Raw genomic sequence first — 26,742 nt, forward strand, 5'->3', positions numbered from 1 at the left:
GGGTGGGGAGGGAGACTTCTTTTTTTCTTTTGAGAAAATACAAATGGGCCCTTGAGTGGTTGACAAGATGTCGATATTTCAAATTAATATGAGACAAAATAAATGTACTGTTTTTCTTTAAGATGTCCTCAGAGGTCATAGGTAGGAAATGGGGCCTGGCACCGTGCTGAAGACTGAGACCAGGTCATGGCTCCTAGACCAATGCTCCTTGGATGTCACCAGGACCTGGCATTTCTGACTTGCTTCTTTACTCAACAGTGACCTAACTGACATAATATTTGCTTTCAGAATACAAGTTAGGCCACAGGATTCCCAAAAGGAAGGCTGAACATTTTTAGCTCTGAATACAACCAGAGGGACGCCAATGCCAGGAGGGGTGACTGAGTCCCGCTGCAGCACAGCCCTAGTGGGGGAAAGGCAAATGGAGAAGGACCGCGTGAGGGCGCCCAGGGCTCAGAGCGGAGATGCTTGCTGAAGAGCTCGGTTCTTTTTAGAATAAAAATAGTATTTTGTGCCGCAGGTAAAGATAAGAAATGGTAAATCATCTGATGGGCAGTTTTGCAAGCCCATGAACATTTTAAGTGTGTGCACCAGTGATTCCATTTTTTGATGCCAACATCAAGAGACCCTGCCCCAAGTGTGCAGAGGGGCACATGTGCAGATGTGCTTTGGGGTCCTATTGTAACAGCAAAGTGAAGTGAAGGTGGATAGAGACAGGGAATGGGTGGAAGGGAAGCTCAAAGGGGGGTCTTATGGTAGGGAAGGTGCAGCTCAGCTTGGAGCCACCTGGGCCCCTTCAGAAGCATCGACAACAGCTCAAAACCTGTGACCCTGCTTTTAGACAATGCCTAGTTTTTTTGTTTTTTGTTTTCTAAAATAGCAATAATAATAATGGACTTGAATAACCAAAAACTGAGCAGAAGGATTCCAGAACCTAGGTAAGCCCAGACCTTTCTAGAACACTAACTAAGCTATAGCCAAACCTGGGAGAGGGATTCGATTGCTCTGGGTTCTGATCAGATTCAGTCATTGCAAGAGCAGAAATAAATCTTTGATTTAGTCCTTTGCTCCACATTGGCCAAACCTCAGGTTCAGCACACCCTGCGCTGTGCCCAGCTCATTAGGTAATGTGCTAGCCAGCTTAGGTCACTGTGAACATCATATCTGACAAGAACAATTTAGAGGGCTGTGGATGTAGCACTTGCCTAGCATGGGCCAAGCCCTGGGTTTGATCTCATAACCACCGCCAAAAAGAAGAGGAATAATTTATTTTGAGCTCATGGTTTCAAAGGTTCAGTCATGGTCAGCCAACTCCATTGATCTGGATCTAAGATGGGGCAGAACATCCAGGAGGCAGAGAGAGAAAGCCAGGACAAGACACATATAATCCCTAATCCCCAAGGGCAGCCCCCAGTGACCTACCTCCTCCAGCCACATCCCACCCAGGAATCCATCCAAATTACTGATCCAACAAATGGATTAATCCACTGATCAGGTCACAGCTCTCATAATCTGATCATTTTACTGCTGAACGTGCCTTCATCGTGTAAAATGAACTTCTGGGAGGGACACCTCATATCCAAACCTTCACAGGTGATGCCACTGGCCAACTTGTTTAATCCCCACAAAGCCCCTGCAGAGCAGGCTGGAGTATCATGGTCCTGCCTCACTTAACACTGGGGTTACATCCTGAGAACCACGTGGATAGGTGACTGCATCTGCGTGTGCATCAGAGTGCACTCCACAATCCTCAATGGTGGAGCTTCGTGCCTAGGCTATATGCATGTGTGACTGTGTGTACATATTTGTATATGTATGTATACATACATATTAATTGCAGCCTATTGCTCCTAGAATGTGATAAACAAAATAACACAAGATTAAATCAAGCACAGGAGAAAATGATGCCATCAAGAGACATAATATCACAAGATGTTTGAGGCCGCTGCTTGTGTGACAGGGCCTGCTGCTTCACAATAAATTTGTGAATAGAAGGAGTACACTCTAAAATTATGATAAAGCTGTAGAATAGTTAATATGTAAACCAGTAACTCGGCCACTTATTATCATCAAGAATATGGACTGTGTATAATTGTATGTGACGGGCACTAGGCAATAGAGTTGTTTGGTTCTATCATAACCTTATGGGGCCACCATCACATATATGGTTTGTTGTTAGGTGGACAGTTAACTGCATGGCCTGTGACAGTACCTCTGTTTAAGGAGGAGGAGACCAAGGCTGAATACACAGAAGGTCATAGTCTCACTCTTTTTAAGAGGAGAAAATACCTGATCCCCAAGAAGACCTCCAATACCAAGGAGGCCAGGCCGGCAGAGTTCCTGTAAAAAGTATTGAGGTCCACCAAACATGCTTGATTGGCTTGTCTAATCATGAGCTTAACTGCCATTGTTTATTAAAATGGATTTTTAAATTTTGTTTCATTTTGTTTGGACCTGGTATGGAGTTGGCCTTAACTTTAATCAGAGCTAAACACCACTGCTGTGTAGGTGTTTATTGTGGGATGCCATTATCTCCTTAGTTCCTACCTTCCTTGGGAGAAGTTGTCAGCTTCTTAAAGGAGGGGGCAGGAGTGGTGTCTTCTTATTGGTAGTTGCATGCTGCGGTGCCTGGCACATAGTACATACTCAATAAATATATGCTGACTGACCAAATGACTGACAGACCCTGACTTACAGTAAGAGCTAAGGAGGCATCATAGCTGAGGTCATACTCCCGCCTGTGACTTTGGGCAAGTCTCTTTCTCTCCCTGACCCTCCACTTCTTTCTCCATGTCATGGGAATGACCTTACTCACCTTGTAGGGGTAGTGATAGTGAATACAAACATCACATAGTGGGGACTTCAGATGCCCAGTGAGGAAGCTGGGCTGTGGGGAGCCACTCCGAATGATTTGCGCCCTCCGTCCTGGAGTGGAGAGGCTTTAGCCAGTCACTACATCTCGTAGTGACCTGGACGATGCCCTGGTCCAGAAAGTTGAGGGCGTGTCTTCAGATGCAAGTGTGTTGCCCCATGGATTAAGCTATGCTCACCTGTTCCTTTGTGATATCAACCTTTTGCCCTGTTTGGGATAGAATGTTCCATGGAAATGCCCTTTATGTATCCCCTTCTCTTGCTCTGCCTTTGGATGTGGCCTTCCTAGATGTCAGTCACCTGCTGACAGCAGACATCATGAAGCTAGACTCAACCCCCTGAAACCTGACTCCTTGCCTCATTTGAATGGCTTCTCCTCAGTAAAAGGGTTCAGCACATGCCTGCTCGCTCTCTTTCTGCGGACCCTTACAGTCAGAGGAGTTGTCACAGGACCCCAAACAAAAAGGGGTCTCTGTCTCTTGTGTGATTATTTCGGGCAGCCCAGTTCCCCTGGAGGGGCCCTGATGAGACACTGGGCTATGTGAGGAGGGAGCTGGTTGTTTTGTTGCACAGTTGGGGATTGAATTGAACCCAGGACCTTGTGAATGCTGGGCAGGTGCTCCACCACTGAGCCACAACCCCATCCTCTGTTGATGGGCTTAGACTTTTGTCTTGTCTTGATTGCTTAGCAGATTCTTCCTTCCTTCCTTCCTTCCTCCCTCCCTCCCTTCCTTCCTTCCTCCCTTCCTCCCTTCCTCTTCCTTCCTTCATTTCTTTCTTTCTCTTTTTCTTTCTATCACTTTTGCATAGTTTACAGTCTCAGATCTCTGTGATAAGTGGCTTTAGAAAAATTTATGTTGACTTTTGGTAAAATAGAAGAAAAATGTCCCCTCTGGACATGTCTACAAGGACTTGAGAAGTGGATGCTTAGAAGATACAGCTTTGTGCATATATGAGAAATCACAGGTTTATCCTGGAGACAGAGGGGGGTGTGATGGTGGGAGCCAAAACATGTATTCTTCATAGTCAAATGCCCATATGAAACTTCCTCTGTGCATCCTAGGAGGCCGCACACTGAAGGCCCTGATGAGCTTTTAAAAACACACGCCTCAGGTCATGACTCATGCGAGCTTCCAGACCCTCTCCATTATGTCTCCATAATAGGATGGGCTCAATTCAAATATGATCAAGTGGTTAAGCAGAAGATAAGAAAATGGAACAAGTCAGGAATTTTTTTTTTGTGATCATTAAAAAAAAATCCAGGTATAATGGAGCATTGTGCACCCTGTCAGACTAATGATGTCCTCTAAAAGAGGCAGACAGGGGAAATTTTATCATCAGATATGAAGAGAAGTAATTAACTGCTTTCTCTCTGCTGTGCCTTGGTCAGGGAGCGGACATTCCAATTAGCAACTCCGGCACACGCGCGGCCTCTGGATTTTGTGAGGTGGTTTGGGGAAAGGTGTGAGGATGCTATTCCTGTAGAAACCCATCAAGCCCCAGAGGTGCCCTTCCCCGTCAATTACACCCATTCATTCATACAGCTTATTAAAATGCTTCATAGTCATAAGCCGCCTGGCTACTCTGAGGCTCAGAAGCTTCGATAAGAACAAAACGTGGGTGGAAATGTCATTACTTGGAAGGCCCCGGGCTTTGACAGGTAACTGCTTAATTAGTTCAGCCTATGTGAACTGTGACTTACACACATCGGATTCAAATAGTTGGTTGTTGCTATGGGTTCATTTGATGTGGAGTATTATAACCAGAATCTTGTATTGAAATCTTGATCTCTTGGCCAGATCTAATGAACAAATGGGTCACAAGAACAACAATAGGAACTCAGACACAGGGGCTTAAGTAATAAATAATGGATGAAGAAACCAAGTATTTACCTGGGAACCCATGCTCTTTGACACTACATTTGAAGGCATTTTCCTCCCAGAGCTTGACAGTTTGGGCATTTTAAACCATGAATAATGGAGCCTCATTCACCCATTTGGCCCTGTCGGGAATCTGAGATCTTGCTTTGGTTCCCTCCCCTCCCCACATCTGCAAACAGGAAGGAGTCCCATGCCCTACATGTTATCTCTGTCACCACAGCCACTACTTCAGTCCATGTCTATCATGTCTTGCCTGAGCTCTTACCTGGTCTCACTTGTCTGTCCATCCATCCATCCATCCATCCACCCATCCATCCATCCATCCATCCCCTTGCTAGTCCATCTTGGCTACCTACCTTAGAGGCACAGAGTGATTTGCCAAAGAATAAATTGACCATGCTTAAAGAAAAAAAAAAATAGAATTGGCTCTCTGTCATTTCAAGGGATCATACATAAGGTGAATTCTGAATGATTTGAAGTACATATTTGTTGAACACATCCATGGGTTCTTCTGACAGAAATGAACTTTAGGAAGTCATCAGCATAGATAAGCAAAAAGGGATACTTTCATCCTCCCCACAGCACGTCATGCAACAAGTTCCAGCTGCCCAGCTGTTCATGTCTATGCATTAGACTGGAAAATGTTCCACACTACAATGATCTAAAGTGTTGAAATAGAACCCATCTTTAAGGAGATTGCTAAATGAAACTCTCAAGTAAAAAATTGCAACCTATGAAACTTGGGGAGTTTTTGTTCTTATTTTTGTTTTTTTTTTGACGTTCTTTTATCTTTGACCCATTGCTGACAAATAGAACATATTAAACTTTAAGTTAATGGTAGTTGTTTTTGCTATCAATGACATTATTATTATTGTATCCCAAAAAGCTCATGGGTGAGTGTAAAAAAAAGTTTAGAAATGAAATAAATTGGGTTATGAGAGCCTTAACCTAGTCAGTGCATTGATCTGTTGATAGGAATTAACTGGGTGTCAACTATAGGTACGGTGTGGCTGGAGGAGGTGGGTCACTGGAGGCATGTCTTTGGGGGTATATATTTTGGCCCTGGTGAGTGGAGCTCACTCTCTCTCTCTGCTTCCTGGTGGCTATGTCCATAGTCGCTTTCCTCTTCCACCATGGTGTTCTGCCCCATCTTGGGCCTAGAGCAATGGAGTCAGCCATCTATGATCTGAGACCTCTAAAACCGTCAGCGCCAAATAAACTTTTCCTCCTCTAAAATTGTTTTGTCACATCTTTGGTCACAGTGGTAAAGGAATTGTCTAAACCACTCTGTGGTCACTTTTTTAATCCTCTCTGAATACCACTCCACTGCCTTCTTCTGAAAACAACATTTTTATAGCAATCTCCAACTGCCAGTTATGTGATGCCAAGCCATATTCTTTTGTGGGGCATTTAAAGATTCTCCATAGCCCCCCCCCCATGGGTCTTTCCTTTTAGGTACTCCTTCACAAATCCTCCTTCCCATTCAGACCCCCGTCTTCATCATCCAAGGCCCAGGGCACATTTCATCTCTCATTCTTGCTGTTCCTCTTGCCAGGAACCCCCTCCCACTACCATGGCAGAATACCACAGAGGTTTCACATCAGACAGACTCTGTTCCTGACTGTATTAGCAAGTGAGTTACACTCTCTGAGCTTTCGTTTCCTAATCTGAAAGACAGATATAATGCCTACCTCACATGGGCATTGTCAGGATCGGATGAGGTCATGCCTACCCAGTGCCCGGCACCTAGTAAGAGCTCACCAAATGCCAGTTGTTATTTGTCATTGCAAAATTTCAACCACAATCCCTCTATGAAACTTTATCTACTCTCACCTACACAACAGTTTTCCCATCTTCAGCTGCACCTACAGTCAGGAGTTCACAGTACTTAAATATTCTTATTTCTTGTGTATAATTCTCCCAAAATAAAATGCAAAATGAACTAGGACGTAGGTCATGCCTTATGCCAACACAAGTGCTTACGGAGCCAGGCAAGGAACAGAAAATAGACTTGGTGTAAGAAAAACAGGGAGGAGTGAGGACTGTGGCCAACTCCAGGGCACATCTAACCACGGCCAATTGTTGTCATGTGGGAATATGGGCCTGGGGTTGCCAGATCTGTTTTTTCACAAGAAGCCAGAAATCCAGATTCTTATGTGAAATGTCCCGGATTTTAAAAGTTGGGTCAATACTGTTCAAACAAAGCACGTCTGTGAGACCCCAGTTTGTGAAGACTGCATTATTCCAATGGCCCCTATGAGTTTGTGCCTAGGCTGGTTATTTGGACCTGTGAACTTGTTTATAGAGAAATAATACTGTGAATGGCAGGTGGGAGTCCAGGCTAACCTCAAAGGCTGGTTTTCACCCATACTGGACCCGAAGCTTGGGACAATCCTGAGAAACCTATTTTCTATGTGAAACCTGTTTCCCCCAGGGAAACCCAGGTAGAGTTTCAATTTGTACTTGGGGGAACACATAAACTAGAATGTAAGCCCTTTCAGGACAAGGCATGTCTTTCATTCACCACTACTTCCTAATGTCAAGATACTGCCTGGAACTTCCTAAATATTTGTTGAATTATAGATTAACTATGACTTTGTCCATCTGTCTACCATTAATTTGTTCATTATTTGCAAGCAAGGACTGTCTTACTCACCACGATGTCCCCCAAACCTCACAGGTGATAAGAGATCAATAAAAATTTGTCAAATGAGTAAATGACTGAAACAATCTGTCCATCCCTCATTAAGCACCTATTGTGTGCCAAGGAATATGCTAGACTTCAAGGATTCAGAGGTAACTCAGACACTCTCCCAGTCTCAGTGCATTTGTTCACCTAGAAAGGAATATATAAACTATCTCCTGGAGCATTTCTGAAAATTATCAGGGGTCACTCAGTGTTCCCCTTCCCAGAAGAGGTGGCAATGGATGAAATGATTGGGACCACTCTGCACTAGGCTTCGCTCTTTACCCTGGTGACCCTAGGGTTGCATTCATACATGGGGTTTCAATATGAAATGATTGAAATGATTTTTTTTTCAACTACATGTTGGAAGGAGCTGAATGAGCACTGCCCTTTCAAGTGGGCACCTTGGGAGGCCGTGTCCTCATTCCACTTGAGTTACGACAGTGCTGGACCACTTCTTTGGCAAGTGCTCTCAGAGAGAGTTTGAAGCCACTTGAGGACATTTATTTCATTGCTTTAGAGTCATGCCTTATCCCCTCTCCCCCCCAAAAAAAAATTTTTTTGAGAGGAAAGAACTATTTGCCACTTTATCCCCCAGACTTAGTTCCAAATGGCTTTGGGTTGATTCCTAAAATCCAATTCATGATCAAAGGAGAAATCTTTTCTGTTGGTGAGTTTATTGAACAGTATATGCCCCAGGCTTTGAAGACAAGGTCCAGAGAGAAATTCCCAAATTGTCAAGTGCCACAGCAGTTTTACCGGAAGAGGTGTTTAACCTTCCAAAGTATCTATGACAGTGGGCACAGGATTCATCTGAATGCCTAATTTTAGTTTTCTTTTATATCTCCAATATCCCAGAGTGTGGACAGATGGGAGCCTAGGATGTTTATGGAGATGAAATGTGGAGATGATGAGGTTCCCCGGGCATCTCCCACGTGTGTGTTAGGCACCTCGCAAATGCATGTCATGTGTTATCCGGTCCATTACCTTAGCAGGCAATTACAAATCATCACCTCCGAAGGGAGATTGGGCCATGAGGTTAAGTAACTTGCAAGTGACAAGGCTGGGATTTGAGTCCAGTTAGAGAGCTCTCTCCTACAGAACCCCTAACCTGTCCTCATTGAGAAGGTATTGGTTTCAGGTCATTAATCCTTATACAGCAGAGGAGAAGGTGATCCTAAAGTAATCAAGGGCTTACTTCCCTACTGTGACACTAATCCTCCCTCCATTCAGAGGGTTAGTGTCTTTCCAGCTCTTTCTACAACCTCTACTTGGGCATCTGTTTCCCCAGACGATCAATCCTTTTTTGCTGCTCTTGTCAACCGAGACACTCCAAGATGGTGACATCATCACCCACTAGAAATGGCTCCACAAACAGTTGTGTTTTTGAAGCCTGGCAGAGCGGGCTGTCTGCAATATCCTGAAGAGTTTGGGAGTCTGGGGGGACCTGATCTAGCCAGAACGCATGAAGGACAATGAGAGTAAGGAGCAGAGGATCTAGGGATTTGGACTGAAAAAGTGGGCTGAGATCATACCCAAAGGCACAGGATTCTGATCCTGATTAGTGCAAGGTCACTAATTCCATGCGTGACCTTACACAGCTCACTTTGTCTTCCTGAGTCCCAGTTTCCCCATCTGTAGGAGGAGAGTGACTTCTGAGGTCTGTCCAGCTCCAAAAGAGGACTGGAAAGAAAGAACCCCTGTTGCTTGGGGAAAGTGACGCATTTATCACTCACTGGACATTTTTTTTCCCCTAGGCTGGAGGAGAACTATGAGATCGCGGAGGGCGTCTGTATTCCCCGCAGTGCCCTCTACATGCATTACCTGGATTTCTGTGAGAAGAATGATACTCAGCCTGTCAATGCCGCCAGCTTTGGGAAGGTGAGTCCAGCCTCACCTGGCTGATCCCCACCCCCAGCCCTTGCCCCCAGAAACTTTGAGTTATCTTTGCAGTCTTTAAGCATTTTAAAGTATTTTTGTTCTTGTTTGTTAAAGTTATCAAAATAAATGCTTTACTGTAATATTTTCATGAAAAAAATTCAAACAGTTTTAACAAAACAATCTCAAATCAAATACCAAAGCAAAGTAATGCTAAAGTACTTGGTAATACTTGGTTATAAACATTTTCAAACAATTGAGAAATGGTTTAAAGTTAGAAGTAAATGTCCCACTTGAGTTTCCTCTATATTTAATTTCTGAGTGGGAAACATTGAGTGTATCAAGTGTATCTCAATTGAGTCAGGGTCGGGCAAACTGCTTGGCTTAGTAACACGAATACTTTGGAGAAACTGGGAAATGGTTCTGTATCATCAGATTGGAGGTTTGGGAGTCCTTGGCAAGGATTAAAATTCTCGGTAACATCACTGCAAGCCTGACACTATCTATCATATGATAAGAATATATTCTATGCTTAGGGCTATATATGCAAAAAATTATTAGCACTGACCACTATGACAGGTCAATGAAAGCTGTTGGTGCATTCTTTAAGTTCCATCACTTATTTGTTTATGGCTGAAAGTCTGGATTTTACATACACACACACACACACACACACACACACACAAAATCCCATTCAACGTGAGTCAATACATCTAAACTCTTCTTTCTTGTATTAGCTCTTTTATTAGCCTTTTTTAAAACTGTAATTTTAGGGCATATGCTAACAAGAAGTAGCAGGCTTGATCTGCTCCCCACTCCATTCTTTACCAGTTTTCTAAATATGGATTTATCAAGGACTGAAATGGCATAAAGAGGCCAGTTTCAGGAATTCCCTTTTCAGATCCCCAACAGATAAATCATCAACAGGAAAATCGATAAATAAATCAACAAACAAACAAACAAATAAAATAAAAGTGCAGGGTCAGGTCTGAGCCAAACATGCTGGAGAGTCCCAAAACCGAGTGGCTGAGAATTGACTTCATTCAGTGAATGGGAAGATGCTCGAGGTGGACCCGGGAGGAAACATGTTTTTGTGAGGCATTGATGTTATTTCTCCAAACTGAAAGAAGCTTCTAAAAAGTCAATGGAGAACCCTCCTTTAGTCTTCCATTCATTTATCTCTTGAGTCCCTTAGTGTTGAAGAGATGGCTTGGTGGCAGGCACCGTGGTAACTAGTGGTAGGGGTCCCAGAAAGAAATGCAGCCTGGCAGGCGGGGACACCAGAGCACACTGTGAAGGGGGTCACAGCAGAGCTGTGCCAGGTGTCATGGTGCTGGAGTTCCCACTGGTATCTCCGCACTTCCTCTTGGCAGGCACCCTGGAGAGGCCAGAGAAGGCATCTGACATTTGGATGCAGGGGCAAGTTTGGGAGCCAAAAGACGGGGAATCTTGGACTTGCCACTCAGCCTCTCAGCCTCTTCGACTCCACTTCCTTGTGGGGATGTTGTAGGATCGAGGGAGATGATGTTGGTAGATGATGGAACGTACCGTTCACTCACTCATCTGGTAACCCAGGTATTTATTAAGTACCTGCCATATGCCAGCCATCTCAGCTATTGGTGCTACAGAGCCTTTATGAGATGCTTGTGCACAGGTGTAAACACACATTCATTAGCTAAGATTCTGGAAAATGAAAAAAAAAAAAAAAGAAAAGAAAACTCTCACCATTTTTAGAAACTTCAATTTGCCTATGTAAAGGCCCTCAATTTCTTTTTTCTCAAATACTCGGTATCCCTAATGTCAGCCTGGGGCTTCCTTGACCTCATGTTCCAGGTAAAACTAGTTGAAGCCCACCCCTTCCCATCAGCCCCCCAGTTCCATTCCCGTTTTAGTCTGTCCCAGATTTCAGCAGATTCCAAGGTGCTTACATTCTCAGCATCACTGTGATGCACGACTCTTCCCTCTGTGGATGTCCCCTTTCTCTACCCCTGTGCTGTTTGGTACAGTACTCCTAGCCACATGTGGCCATCCAAAACCCAGTTCACTAGCTGTCACAATGACCCACCTGCTTCTGCTCAGGAGTCACCTGTGACTGGGGCTTCCATTGGATGGTGCTCCATCATCACAGAAAGTTCTATTGGACAGCCCTGTTCTACACCAGAGAGATGAAACACGGCACCCTCTTTGCTCTTCACGAAGCAGTCAACAGAAGTAGGCTGACTTTGTTAGGGGGGGTTGCCATGCCAGAGAAGGACAGAGATAGACATCCCCCATCTGCCAATTTTCTTCAGGTTCCCACGACAGTGGAGGTTTATTGGTCTTCAACTTCTCCCATCATTGGTCCCAGCCCCTCTCCACTCTGTTATCTCCCTCTCCTCTCCCATTCCCTTCTCTTTCTCATTTTTCTCTCCCCTTCCTTCTTGGGACAAACCCTATCAAATTTCCTGTCTTCTTAGATCCTTAGTTCCTGTTGATATGTCTGTCCACATAAAGGCTTCACTTACACCAAATGGCTTTTCAAGATATTTTTCCAAACAATAAGTTCCTCCCTAAAACAAACTAAGTGCTTCCAAAATGGTCATTTAAAAAAGCATCCAAACAGTCTTATCTTCAGTCCAAAAGCAAAGTCATACTTGAATGGTATTAAGAGCATACATACAAATGCTCTCTACGGCTGTCTCACCATCAAGTTGAAATACGCTGGGATTGGGGCTGTCCTTCCAGCTTCAGAGGACAGAAGGTGCCTCCTGAGGGTTCCCACTGGGAGCTTGCTGAACTGGAAGCCAAGATCCATTCACCTTCCCTGAAGGGCCAGCATGGTGTCTGTCGCCTTTGTCCCCCCCAGAGAGAAGGACCGGATGTTCTGCCTCGGGTTGCAGTCATGGACAGCCTTTCGTGATTCTGCCACAAACCCTTAGCTCAGAGCAGGCGAGATTCAGTATTTCAATTCATTTTTAGAGAGAAAATATATCGATAGTAGTCCCCATTCAGCTTGCCCATGGGCTGAGGTGACAGCACCAACGCTGTCCCCGGGGCCTGGTGGGGACACTGCTTTTGATGAAATGGATGGCATCAGTTGCTTTGCTGCAAGTTCTGAAATGTAAAGCCCCTTTCCCAGTCCACGGCCATGCTCCATGACACTGGCTTCCAGGAATGTTGTACTGACTTTGGTTCCAGAATTAACTTAGGATGTACAGGGAGCGCCGAAGCTTCGAGCTACACCAGCGTCATGCCTGCTTTTGCTGTTGGCTGGAGTGATAAAAGGTCACCTGGCTTGAAGGCACTTAACTTTGCTGAGCTCCCATTTCCTTACCTTCAGACTGGATTAGTCCCTCACCAAGCGACTCTAGGGATAAAACAAGACAGAGCTTGTGAGACCGTTGTTCAAAATTGTGACATGCTCTGCCAGTGGAAGAAATGACCGTTATCTAAAATCAGTCCCACTTCATCCCATCTCCTCTACTTGCTTACCATGTTACCATGCTTCATCTTCATAGCACTCATCACTATATGATCTGTCCCCCCAGGTATATATATATATGCTGTATCATGTATATGTGTTTATACAGACATGTATTATCTATCTGTGTGTGTGTGTGTGTGTGTGTGTGTACCATAAAGACAGGTACCTGTCCCTCCTGCTGCTCTAGACTTTGTCAGACTGAGAAAAAACAGCAAATGTGTGTATGTGTGTGTTTGTGTATGTGTGTGACATATGGACACATCTGTATGTCTATATAACATTGTGTCATTACTTGCTTTGCTGGTCTCCTTCCCTGGAGTGGAAGCTCCACAAGGCCTTTCTTATTTTTTTAGGCATCCCCCAACCCCCAGAGCAGGGCCTGGCACTTCATAAGCCCTCAGATACTTGCTAAAGGTTAACTGGCTTACATAAATGTCCCCGCCAGGGACCGTGAGACTCATGTGAACATGTCCGACCTGTGTGAAAGCCATGGGAAATGGATCCTGTGTCCATGTCCAGCAGCCCCTTTACTGAGTAGGGGTGGGCTGGCCGAGGTACACATGGAAACGGCTGCTTGACTGTGAAGAGCTGCCTTAAAGCTCTAACTCCTCCTCTGCCCTTGGATGACACGGAGGGAAATCCCACAGCCCATCCCCTGTTCAGCCATCACATCTGTTTTGGTTGGATAATTACAACTCATTCCTGGCTATTAAAAAGTCCAGTCAGGCCCACGTAAAAGGTCAGCCTCACATCTAAGCTGGAGCTTCCGCTGTCCAGTGGCTTGGAATTTGCCCTGGGAAAGAGGGTTGGTCAGGCCCTTTCCTTTTCTGGCTTCTCGGGATGGGGGCCGGAGGCTGTGGAGGAGGAGGGGGTGGAGGGAAGGGAACGGGAGTCAGGTGGGGCCTTTCCATGCTCTTCCTGGCTGACCGTGTGGAGAGCACCTGTGGCTCTGGTCCCATTGCTGAAGTGATGTGCTTTCTAGCCAGCCTCCTGCTCACCCCACCTGGGGCTGCTGCAGCACTTCAGGTGACGGGGGAGTCACCTGCAGCCCCAGTATAGAAGGATTGGGGCCAGCTCACTGCATTTCCAGGGTTAAACTGCTTCTTAGAGACCTCAGAGGAGCCCCAGCAAGTGTAACTGTGAAACAGGTGAACTCCAAGAAGCATAGGCAGAAAGCCACTCTGCTGTGTTCTGTTTGGCTGTCGATAACCTCTCTTCCTGAAAACCGATGCTTTCGTGGCAGATTTAAGAGCATTTTGGTGATTGATTATAAGGACAAGCCTCTTCTCAATAATTTAGATTCTCAAAGGCGCTAAAAGTCCAGATCAGTTCTCCAATTTAAAACTGAATTCCCATCCACTTCAAAACTCTCCCTCCCTCTCAATTCTACTGTGCCAGTTTGGGGACCTGCAGTGAGGGAGGGGACATGCTTTGATCTGCTCCTCCTGACCTTTCCCCCTGCCACAGGTCCCTCCAGGCTCATCAGATTGAGAAAAAACACTTCCCAAATATAACTCTAGCTTTCCCCCAAAAGCAGTGAAATAAATTTTTAGAGAACAACAGAACAATAAATTGAAACAAACACAAGGTGATAGGGATCAAGATTAGCATACACATGACATCATACCCAGCTCAGTTGCCTAAGCTTAAAATGATTTATTAGTAGACAATTAGTTTTTTGTTTTGTTTTGTTTTGTTTTGTGAACCCAGGGCTTCACACCTGTTAGGCAAGCACTCTACCACTGAGTTATAGCCAGCCATAATAGGCAATCTTTTTAATAGAGGATAGAAGTGTCTAGCTCTGTCTAATTTAGGATGCAACATTTAATTAAATAAGTTTAATTAAATTTACTCATAAAATTAAATAGCAAACATTTGCATAGGGCTTTATGTATACCTGGCACTGTTCTAAGAACTTTTCATATGTCAGTTTCACCTAATCCCCCCCAAATCTCTATGAGGTAAGAACTATTATTATTCCCATTCTGTGGATGAGTAAATGAGTACCAGAGGAATTAGGTGACTTCTTCAAGGTCACACAGCAAGTAAGTGATGGATTCAGGATGTGGACCCAGGTTCCATGCCTTTAACCATCTCATTTACATGAAATAAGTTGTTTCAGAGACAGGGTGGGTATGTGTGGAGGCAGGTTTGTCCTTTTGACTTTGATAAAGTCAATAACTGTCACCTGCTGACCTTCTAAATAATGAAATTTGGAAAAGAAATCTCAGCCTCTCTATACTTCAAGGGGTAAGTGTGCTGGTCGTCGCAGTGGAGAAAGGCCCTCTCCAGTCTTCCCGGCTGGGGTGCTCATGGTGCCGTGAACACCCTCGCCAGCACTGCCCATTCTGCTTCCTCCTCAGTACTTGAGTCCACCCATTTGTTCAATATTCACTCATCTCATGTCTTTCGTGGGCCCTGCCCTCCCAGTGCTGGGAGCTGAGCTCCACGGTGAAGGAGTGGGCCCTGAGGGACGAGCCTTGCAGAGGGGACATACGCTGAAGAGTGACTGCAAAGAAGATGACAAGTGAGCCTCCTGAGCTAGGGATGCAAGGACTTGAGGGACGCAGAGAAGGAACTGCTGCCCCCATAGGAGGGGACGAGGGGCAGCCTGAGATCTAGGGAGCTCTGTTCTGGGAAACCCCAGTACTGAGTGTCCCCGTCCCCGAACCTGCAGCCCTGGGAGTCTCATGGAAGTTGAAATGGCTATTTTAATTTTACCGAAATCATCTTTCTTCTCCTTTTCCACTGTCTTTTGGAGACTCTAAAACAAAAACTCAACTTGCACTGAGATGGAGCATCAGTGCATTTAGCCAGTAGCTAAGTAAGCCTTCCCAGAGGATAAACGGGAACTCGGGCTTCGAGCAAAAAACATCTCTACCTCACAAGTTGCTTCCCAAGCACTCCTAAGCAATTGATTTTTGCATATTAGCCTTGTATCCTACAACCTTGCTGTAATTTCTTTATAGTTCTAGGAGGTTTTTGTTTGTTTTCTGTTTAACTAAATCTTGGACAGATTTTCTATATAGACAATCATGTAATCTGTGAACAAAGTTTTACTTCTTTCTTCCCAATTCATATATTTTGTTTCTTTTTCTTGTCTTCTTTCATTAGCTAGAGCTTCCAGTAGGGTGTTGAAAAGTAGTGGTAAGAGAGAACGACTTTCCATTGAAAACTTTGAGTTTCTTACCATTATGTATGATGTTAGCTATGGGCTTTTTGTAGATACCCTCTATCAAGTTGAGGAAGTTCTTCTCTATGTCTAGTTCAAAGAGTTTTTTAAAAATCATAAATGAGTATTGGATTCTGTCAAATGCTATTTCTACATTTATTAATATAATTATATAATTTTTTAAGCTCATGGATTATAGTAATTGATTTTCAAATGTCAAATCAGCTATGTATGCCTGGGATAAATCCCACTTGGTCATGAGATAAAATTCCTTTTAGACATGGTTGGATTCAATTTGTTAATATTCTGTTGAGGATTTTTGCATCTATATTCATAAGAAATGTTGTCTCTGATTTTCTTTTAATGTTCTTGTCTCATTTTGGTGTTGGGATACTGCTGATCTCATAGAAAGAGCTAGGAAGAATTTCCTCTGCTTCCATCCTCTGAAAGAATTTGTACAGAATTGGTATAATTTCTTTATTAAATGTTCAGTAGAATTCATGAGTGAGTATATTTGGGGCCTGGTGCCTTCTGTTTTGAAAGATTATTAATCATTGATCTCTTTCTTTAATAGATATATTTCTTCTTATGTGAGATTTGGCAAATATTGTCTTTCAAGAAATTGCCCATTGCTTCTCGGTTATCAAGTTGGTGGGCATAAAGTCATTCCTTTATTCTCCTTTTGCTATGTAGGACCTGTAGTGATGTCCCTTATTTCATTTTTGATATTAGAAATTGTGCCTTCTCTTTTACTTAGTCTGGCTATGGGCTTATCAATTTTATTATTTTTTTTTCAAAGAACCAGCTTTTGGTTTCGTGAATACTCTCTATTGATTTGTAGTTTCAATTCCATGATTTATCCTCTGTTTCCTATGATTCCTTTTTGTCTTCTTGCTTTGGATATAATTTGCTCTTCTTTTTTTTCTTTCTAGTTTTTTTTTTAAGATGGAAACTAAGTATTGGTTTTAGATATATCTTCTTTTCCATTGCATGCATTTAATTATATATATTTTCCTCTAAGCATTGCTTTCATTGCATCCTACAAATTTTGATGTGTTTCATTTTATATTTTCAAACTTCTCTTGGGATTTATTTTTTGCCTATGTGTTGTTTAGAAGTGTGTTGCTTCATTTCCCAGTGTTTGGAGATTTTCCAGTTATCTGTTTGTTATTGATTTCTAGTTCAATTCTGTTGTGGCCTGATAAAAGTAATTATATGATTTCTAGTCTTTAAAATTTGTTGAGTTGTACTTTTATGACCCAGAAGGTATGAACATTCTGTGTGAGTTTGAGAAGAAGAATGTGTGTGCTGCTGTTGTAGGATGAAGTCGTCTGTAAATCTTAATTATATCCCGCTGATCATGGTGTCCTTACTGGTCCTCTGCCTGCTGGATCTGTCCGTTCCTGAGAAAGAGGTGTTGAAATCTCCAACTATGATAGTGGATTCCTAAATTTCTCCTCACTATTCTATATTTTTTCCTCATGTAGTTAAGTGCACTATTGTTAAGCACAAGCACTTCGAGGATTATTATGCCTTCTTAGAGAATTGACCCCCATTATGTAATGTCCTCCTATATCACTGATGCCTTTCCTTGCCCTGAAGTGTGTTTTGACTGAAATGAATTTAGCTATTCCTGCTTCTCTTGATGAGAGTTAACTTAGTACTTTCTTCTTTATCCATTTACTTTTCATTATATGTCTTTATATTTTAAATGGGCTTTGTGTAGGTGACATATGGTCAGACTGTGTTTTTTGATCCACGCTGACAACCTCTGTCTTAATTAATGCGTTTAGACCACTGGTGTTTAAAGTGATTATTGATTCAGCTGGATTAATATCTACCACAGTTGTTACTGTTTTCTATTTGTTGCCCTTGTTCTGTTTTTATTTCTAATTCTTCTATTCTTTTTCTACCCTTTGTGGTTTTAGTTGGGCATTTTGTATGATAATCTCTCTCTCTTATTTATTTATTTATTTATTTATTGTTGTGCTGGGGACTGAACCCAGAGCCTTGTGCATGCAAGGCAAGCACTCTACCAACTAAACTATATCTCCAGCCCCCACTTCCTTTTTTTTTTAACCATATCAGTTATACCTTCCCCCCCCACACTATTGCACATTGAACCCAGAGCCCTGTGCATGCTAGGTGAGTGCTCTACTGGTGAGCTATAGTCCCTGCCCTTTTTATTTTATTTTGAGACAGTTCCTGGTTAGCCTTGAACTTGTGGTCCTCCTGCATCAGCCTCCCAAGTAGCTGTTAGATCAATTAATAACTAGAAATTTTAATTTTATTTTCATTTATTCCTTTTTTACTACTTTTCCTTTATGTAGGTCTAAGAGTCTGATCTGTATCAATTTCCTTCTCTCTAAAGAAATTTCTTTTAACATTTCTTGTGAGGTAGATCTACTGGAGTCAATTCCCTTAATTTTTGTTGTCTGAGAAGGTCTGTGTTTATTTATTTTTTATTTATTCATTTATTTATTTATTTTCTCTTGAAGGATAATTTTTCAGTGTGCAGAATTCTAGGTTGGTGGAATTCTTCTCTCTCTCAGGACTTTAAATATTCCATCCCACTTTCTTTTTGATTAATTAATTTTTAAGGAGAATTCAGATACAATTCTTATCTTTGTTCTTCTATAGGTAAGATTTTTTTTCCCTCTGATTTCCCCCACCCAAGGTTTTTTGTTTTGTTTTGTTATGTTTTCTTATATCTATGATTTATCATCTCACAGTAATTCTGGGAAATTCTCAGTCACTGAGGTTCTTTTTTTTCTTTTTTTTTTTAAGAGAGAGAGAGAGAGAGAGAGAGAGAGAGAGAGAGAGAGAATAACTTTTTTTTTTTTTTTTTGTAGATGGACACAACACAATGCCTTTATTTTTATGTGGTGCTGAGAATCAAACCTGGGTCCCGCCTGTGCTAGGCGAGCCCTCTACCTCTGAGCCACAATCCCAGCCCACTGTAGTTTCTAATATTTCTTGTGTCCTCTTCCTTCTGATATTCCTACTATGCATATTTGCATCTTCCATAATTGCCCTCATAGTCCTGGACGTTCTGTTCTCCCCCCACCCCCACCATCTCTGTCCTCTTTGCTTTTCTGTTTTCAAAGTTTCTATTTCAGAGTTTGTCAAGCTCAGATAATTTCCTCAACTGTGTCCAGTCACCAAATTAGTCCATCAAAGGCATTCATTTTGGCTATAATGTTTTTTTTTTCTCTAGTGTATCTTTCCAGTTCTTTCTTAGAATTTTTATCCCTCGCTTACATTATCCATCTGTTCTTGCATGCTGTTCTTTATCCATGATGCCCCTTAGCAAGTAATTCATAATTATTTTGAATTCCAAAATCTCTGCCATGTCTGATTCTGATGTTTGCTCTGTATCTTCGAATTGTGTTATTTTTTTTTACCTTTTAGTCTGCCTTGTAACTTTTACTTGCTGCCTGGGCATGAGGTATCAGTTGAAAGAAATTCCTTTGGGATTGTGGTGGTGAGGTGTGGGGGTGGGGGAGTGTTCTCTAGTTCTATGACTAGGGTCTCAGTCCTTTAGTGAGTCTCCACCTCTGGACCGTGAACTTCATAGGTGTTTCTAGGCTCTCCCCCACCCTCCTGATAGGACTGCTAGAGTTGGCTTCTTACTCATAGAAGGCTGGAGTTGACTGGAATTGATTATTTCCCTTCCTTCCAGGTTTGTTAGGCTTTGATAAAAGTCCAGAAGGTTAAGCTTCAGTTACTATTTTCTCCCGAGGGCAGCCCTTGGGAGTACCCTGGCATATCACAAAATGGTTCCTTTTCCCTTCCCCACTGATAGAAGCATGAGTGGATTTTCCTTTAATATTTACTGTGGGAACCTGGTTGAGCTCCTGGAGGAAAACTCACAATTTTGTGTGGGACCCCTGTTACCAGATCCCCCCAGAGTCATTTTCTAGCTCTTAGACTTGTCCTCACGGAACCTTTAGCAACTCACCAGTTCCAGCTCAGGTTCCCTACCCTGCAGTGGGTCCCAGCCACTCAGGAGTGTCTGTTCCAGTCAGTTGCAGCTCCCTAAATGTCTCTTCAGTCTTGGGGGCAGTCATTTGCCCTGTGTCCTTCTCCCAGAATCCAAGAAGGGTTGTTGATTTTTCAGTTTGTTCAGGGTTTTACTTATTTTGGGGACAGAGTGACCAACTTCCCTAGCTCCTTACATGTGGAACCAGAAACTGGAAGTAGAAATGTTATTTTTTGTTCCCAGGTGATAGCTGATTTCAGGATCTATGTTGTTGATAGCAGAGTGCAATAAAAGGAGCTAAACACTGGAGCCTCTTCTTTGAGTAAACCCTGGGTGGAAATCTGAAGGTATATCAGTGTGGAATTGTGTTGGGGATGTGGGCAAAATTCACATTTCCCCATCCCTAAACGGAGGCTTGAAAAATCAGTGGTCTTATTTTTCTTATATAAACTACATCTAGGAAAAGATGACGCAGCAGTATGTAGAGAGGTTTATAAAGTATTGGAGACTCAGCCTCCTCCTATTTTTATGGTTTGCCATTCCTAGCAGATGGTTTCTGATTTCTGTGTCACCTTATGGTCCAAAATGGCTGCTGGACTCCAAAGCTACATTCCAAGCAATAAGTAGGAAAAAAGAGGAAATGGGAGCAAATCCCAAAACTCCCAGCCAAATCAGTCCTCTTTAGGAACTTTCCCAGAGCCCAACCTAGTGATTCTCTCTTACCTCTCCATGGCTGCCCTGGGCTATCAAAGAGGCAGGAAAATGTAGTCTGTTATCTCTTGGAAACAAAATTATTGGTCAGTAAGAAGGAGGGATAAGCAACCAGCCATTTTTGTCCACATAAGAGCATTCCAGTTATCCATGCAACCTCTTATATGTCACATCTATAGAATGGAACCCAGGATCCTGAAAGTGTGTAGGGTCTACAGATGCTCCTGGACTTACGGTGGGGTCACATCCAGATAAACCCATCAGAAGTGAAGATACCCTACATGGAAAATGCATTTTAAAAAAAAAGGAAAAAAGAAAGAAACTGATATGTATTTAACTTAACTTAACCCACCTTAAGCATGCTCAGAAAACTACATTAGCCTGCAAATGGGCAATATCATCTAAGACAAATCCTATTTTTAAAAAAGTATTGAATGTCTCATGTATTTTTGAATACTTGCATCACAAAAATGCTAGCAACATAGTACACTATAGAGTATAGGTTGTTTCCCCACAAGACCATGTGGTGGTCACTCACTGCCAGTGCCCAGCATCACAGACAGGTATTGTACAGCAAATCTCTAGCCAGGAGAAATCAAAGTTACAAATTCAATGTTTGGTTTCTGCTAAAAGTGTGTCACTTTCACACCAGCTCAAAGTAAAAAAAATCTGAAGCTGAACCATCATAAATGGGGAACCATCTGTAAAGCTCATATTCTGCACTTTGAGGAAGTAATAGGTGGCTCAATATGATCATCTAAGACTGCATGATGGTGACATGATTTATGGACTGCAAGTTGTTGATCTTTTCAGGAAAAGGCCGATTTATAGATAGGCACTAGGTGGTTGTGGTGATGTGCTTTAAGTACATAAGGAGACCATTTATTTTAAAAATATACCTCCCCTGAAAGCTTATTGATGCTTCAGATTGCTCAATTCCATTCAAGTCTAAAAAAGGTACCTAGAATGGGTAGGATAATTCATTAATGCATATCAGTTTCTTTCTTTTTCCTTTTTATTTTATTTTATTTTATTTTGGTTCCTGGGGATTGAACCCAGGGGCTCTTAACCACTGAGCCCTATCCCCAGCCCTTTTTTATATTTTATTTAAAGACAGGGTCTCACTGAATTGCTTAGGGCCTTGCTAAGATGCTTCCAACCCTCTCTGGAAGCTGTTTTCAGCCTTTGACTTTGAACTCGTGATCCTCCCGCCTCAGCCCCCTGAACCACTGGGATTACAGGCCTGTGTCACCACACCTAGCCAATACATGACAGTCTCCATATGTTTGAGTTTAATCTGTTACTGAGATTTAGAGATCTGGTGATGTGATCTCACCTTTCAGATGAGGTCATTAAGACCCAGAGAAATTGAGTGGTTTTCCAAGTTCATGCATTTAGGGCCAGGGCTGGACTCCCGAGGGCTGGACTTGGTGGCAGGATAGAGTGGTGGAAAGACAACAGTGGAGACAAGAGGCAAGATGAAGGGGAGCCGGCTGACAGGTGAGCTGTCCTTGTACAGTTTAGCTTATTTATATCTTGCCTTTTTCCAATGAGGCCTTGAGGTCATTGGCAGGTGGGGCTGTATGTGGCTCTTCCTCCAATATTTGGCCCCTTCTTCCTTGCTGGTCACCCTTGAGCAATGAGGAAAAGTCCTGTTTCGTGAACCTGTGCTTCAGCACTGCGTGCACCTGGAATGGCGATGAGTGCGTCCTCCCATTAACATGATGGCTTTGTCCCTTGAGAGTCCCTTCAATCTGCCCATCTTGCCTCTAGTCCTGATCTTTGGGTGGTGTGTCACTAGCACATCTGCAGATGGTTTCTGACTTCTGTGTCACTTCATGGTCACCTTCAGAAGATGAGGGTACTCTGGAGGGATCCTTTGCAGTTTACAAAAGAAAAAAAATAATGACATAGCTAGAATTTTTTTTTTCTATTTTAAAACTTTAAATTCTTGCATATATTTTTCTTAAACTTTGGTACATGCTATGGAGTGTCTAAGTCAGAATATTGGCTTTCACATCAGATTGCATATTTTGTTCATTCTTTTTCAGTGTAGTGCTTTGTAAAAATTCTGATGTCAAGTTGTTTGGGGCTAAATTTGGCTCTACCACTTACTAGCTGCATAAACTCAGGCAATTTCTTAATATCTCTGGGCCTCAGTTTTTTCAGCTATCAAATGGAATAATGAAAGCAATCATCTGGAGAATTGCTGAGATGACAATTTTAAAGATACTGCTTAGCTGGACGTGGTTTCATAGCCTGCAATCCCGGTGGGTCAGGAGACTGAGGCAGGAGGATTGCGAGTTCAAAGCCAGCCTCATCAAAAGCAAGGTGCTAAGCAACTCAGTGAGACCCTGTCTCTAAATAAAATACAAAATAGGGATGGGGATGTGGTTCAGTGGTCAATCCCCTGTAATCCGCTCCCTGCGTGCGCGTGCGCACGCGCGCGGGCGCACACACACGCACATACACACAAAGACACTGCTTAGCACAGGGCCAGGTCAATGTAAAGCTCAGTGCATGTTAGTTATAATTAGATTTCAGTGTATTATAGCAACACTCCTTTACTTTAGTACATCATGTTTTTAACATACCATCACAAACATATCAATGTTCCAACCCTTCTGGGTGCTCTTCCTTCTGAACAATTTTGAGAACAATTATTCTAAAAATTTCCCACATCACACACACACTGCCATCTCCTCCCGCACCCTCTCTTATTATCGTCTACAGAATTATTCCATTTTTAACTTAACCTGCATCTTACGTAACTCACCTCATTCTAGCTAAATCAGTGTGTGGTGACTGTCTTCTTTCATGCACGTGTGCCACCTGATCCAGCCAGCCCAAGACAATATGGGGTCCACATGGGGATTTTTGGACTTCTTGCAATTGCCCTCCTCCCATGATACCACTCAAGGGATAACTAATGGGTTCTCAGTAAGCTGTGTAGCCCTGGATTTTAACAGAATCCTCATCCATCCACACATGTGATTTGAAATTCTACTTCTGCCTCATTGCACTCGGTATGAATTTCTTATGGAAATTATGAAACTTCCCTTGGGAAATTTCCTCTGGAACCTGAAGCACCTACCTTTTTAATCCCCCAGTGCTACATCCAGGAAATGCTACCAAAAAAAAAAAAAGAATATTAACTGGGTAGCGTTACTTCAGTTTAGCAGAATCCCTCTGGCAAACGCTCCTTTCAAAATGGAAGCATCCAGGTAGGACGTTTCAAAGTCCTCGTCCTACCACCAGGCTTCAGGCTTTTTTCTCCTCTGAGAAAGGGACTAGGTTTAGAATCCAAAAAGAAAATGACTATCACGCTTCCAGATAATTTGTAACAATTAGACCCCTTTAACTAACTTTTTTCCCTGATCATTTTTCTCATTCTCTTGTTCAAAAAAATCATGTCTGAAGTGTTTTCATAATAAGAAGACACAAGGTTTCTGCAGTACCTGGTTATAAAATAGGAACCGCTTCTACTTTCTTTCTACTGGAAACGCCTTTCTTTCCCACACCCGGAAGACCCCTGAACTGGGACCTCCAGCCTCTCTGGAAGCTGTTTTCAGCCTTCTTGACTCTTGATCAACACCTGAGCTTTGTCTCCTCCCATGCGTGTGGGGATCTGTTCGTCCTCCTTCACCCTGGAATCTCTTTTAGATCACTTCTTGTTGGAGAATCGTTGCCTACTGAGGGTGGATTGCATTTATGGAAACAACCAAAAACCTGGTGACTAAGTTTGGAGATCAAACTGATGGAGACAATGCAGCCTAGGGTCACCAACAGAGGCGGACTGTAGCACGATGAGTGGCTTCCTTATATGGCTCTGGAGGTGTCTCTTGATGTAATGCCACACAGGACTTGAGGAATTCATGCAGTTAGTGGACACCTGCTGACTCCAGGGAGAGGAGAGCGGAGCCAGTGGATCCAAGTAGCCAGTGTTCGCCTGTAACATGGGCACCACCGTCCTCTCCTCCAGTGCTTTTCTAGAATAAAATTTAATACTGAGCATAACACTTCTTGGTTAGTCCTGGCCCCCAGCGATGCTCAGTGGATGTCAGTCCCTCTTTTCACTACTTACAGGAGGGTAATTGTTTAGACATGTCATTTCCCAAATGCTAGCCTGTAACTGATATTTCTTTAAGAACGGCACCCATAAAATTCACGTGTGGGTATCCCGCAGGCTGGGTTTCCCCCAACCTGGAGGGTGTAGATGAGTCACGTGACCACCACCTCAAAGAATTCCAGCAGCTTCTCCAGTGCTTCTCTGCTTCCCACCCCCGCCCCCAGAACCCCCAGCTCTGTCTGCCCAGGCTGAAAGAGAGAAGGGTGGGATTCGCGAGTAATTAAAGGGAATTTGGAAGGCTGGGGTGTTGCGGAATGTTAGATCAGTAGCTAGAACAGCATGTGGTGTTCTTTAGGCAGGCTTCATTGAATCCATACAAAAAGAGAAAGAGGGGCTGCCTGCCCGTCTGCTCATTTATCAAACAGCGAAGCTCAACTTTCACAGCTCCACAAAAGTGTTTTACTGTTTGCTGAGTCTTGCTCCAGAAATTAAAAGCTGAACAGCCTTCATGGGGCTGAACCGACCTGGCATTTTGAGACTCAAACTAAATTGTGCTGGGCTTTCAGATTCAGGGACCAGTTGATTATTTGGTGAAAGGAGAAGAGAATAATTTGTAATTTGCAGCCCATAAGAAACACTTAAAAAAAAAAAGCCAAACCCCCTTCCCACAGGGTTTTGTTGCGACTGCAGGGAGGAGGTGCCATCTGCAACAGCGCTTTCTTTGCTCCGAGTGGGAAAAGTCTTGACCTCCATTTGGGTGAAATGTGACATGGCACTGAGCTTCCTCCCATCCCCCACCCTGCTCCTAACACGCTTCCCTTTCCTCATTTCAAATTGCCTTTCTCGCTTTTTGGAGGAGGAGAGGATTTGGCCATCAACTAATTTTAGGTAACAGAATTTTCACAACCAGCATCAAATATTCTAATCACACAAACCTAGTGCTTGGGAGAGCACGATGTGTCTCAAAAGCCTGTAACTAGATTGATGGGGATCTTCTGAAAAAACCTAAAACGATGAAAGTATATAGTGCTGATTCTGCGCAGGAGGAGAACAGGCCGGAAAGGATGGTGCTGGAGGGAAGGACAAGGGAGGCAGGGTGGGGTGTTAGCAGATGGACCCCTGCCCCAGTCCACCTGGCATCTGCTCAGCTCTCTCCTCCCTGCAGGCAGGGGTACGGTGAAGGCTGTCTGGCTGAGCTCCTGCCTCCACCAGCAGAACAGCCTGGGTACCCATTCTCTACCACCGTCACCCTGCTGCGAGCCTGGGCCCTCGAGGTGAGCTGAGCATCACTTAGCAGAGAAGGAACCCGAGGCTCACGTGGAAGAAGGAACAAGAGGATTTTCTGCTTTGCAGTTTAGCACATTTTTTCAAAGTGTTAATGCCCTTCTACACTTCCTGGAAAGCAATTTGACAGTGTGTTTTCAGGACATAGACATGTTCTCCTCTTTGATCAAGCAGCTTTCCATTTGAGAAACTATATTGAGGGGAAAAGAAAACAAAGGCAAGAATAAAATATCAACAAAAAATCATTATACACAAAGCTGTTGCTTATAGCATTATTTATACCAATACAACACTGACAACTTCAGTAGCCAATGACAAAAGCAGTGATTTATTGATTCTTTCATTTATTGAGTCAATGAATGAATGTACTCAGCTGCATTATGTCCTGCCTGACCATTGCAGTAGCCTGCAGACTACTCCTGCTTCCACCCTTGCCCCCTCCAGTCAGTCCTCGACACAGCAGCCAGACTGATCCTTTTGTCCTTAAGTCAGATCTCATCCATACTCCCCTCCTTAGCCCCTCTCAAGCCTCCCTATATCACTCAGTAAAAGCAGAAGTGCTTATGAAGTCATGCAGTGCCCCACATGAGCCCTGTCCCATCAACCCTTCTCAGCCTCCATACTTCATCTCCTACCACTTTCCTGTGCTCTGGCTCTGCTCCAGCCCATTGGTCTTCTTTTTTCTTCCTGAAATAAATCAAACTGGCTCCCACCCCAGGGCCTTTGCACTGGTTGCTCCCTCTTCT

General features: G+C 43.3%; 1 protein-coding gene across 1 annotated transcript in view; it reads left to right on the forward strand.

Annotated features, from left to right (window-relative positions):
• Positions 1-26,742, forward strand: part of RFX4 (regulatory factor X4) — a 163,359-nt gene that overhangs the window by 55,196 nt on the left and 81,421 nt on the right. Inside the window, exon 4 of the mRNA XM_081311210.1 lies at positions 9,195-9,318. Coding sequence (XP_081167336.1) covers positions 9,195-9,318 — 124 coding nt within the window. The remainder of the gene's footprint in view (positions 1-9,194; positions 9,319-26,742) is intronic.

Source organism: Spermophilus citellus (genome assembly GCF_964194105.1).
Source record: "Spermophilus citellus genome assembly, chromosome: 10".
Taxonomy (NCBI): Eukaryota; Metazoa; Chordata; class Mammalia; order Rodentia; family Sciuridae; genus Spermophilus; species Spermophilus citellus.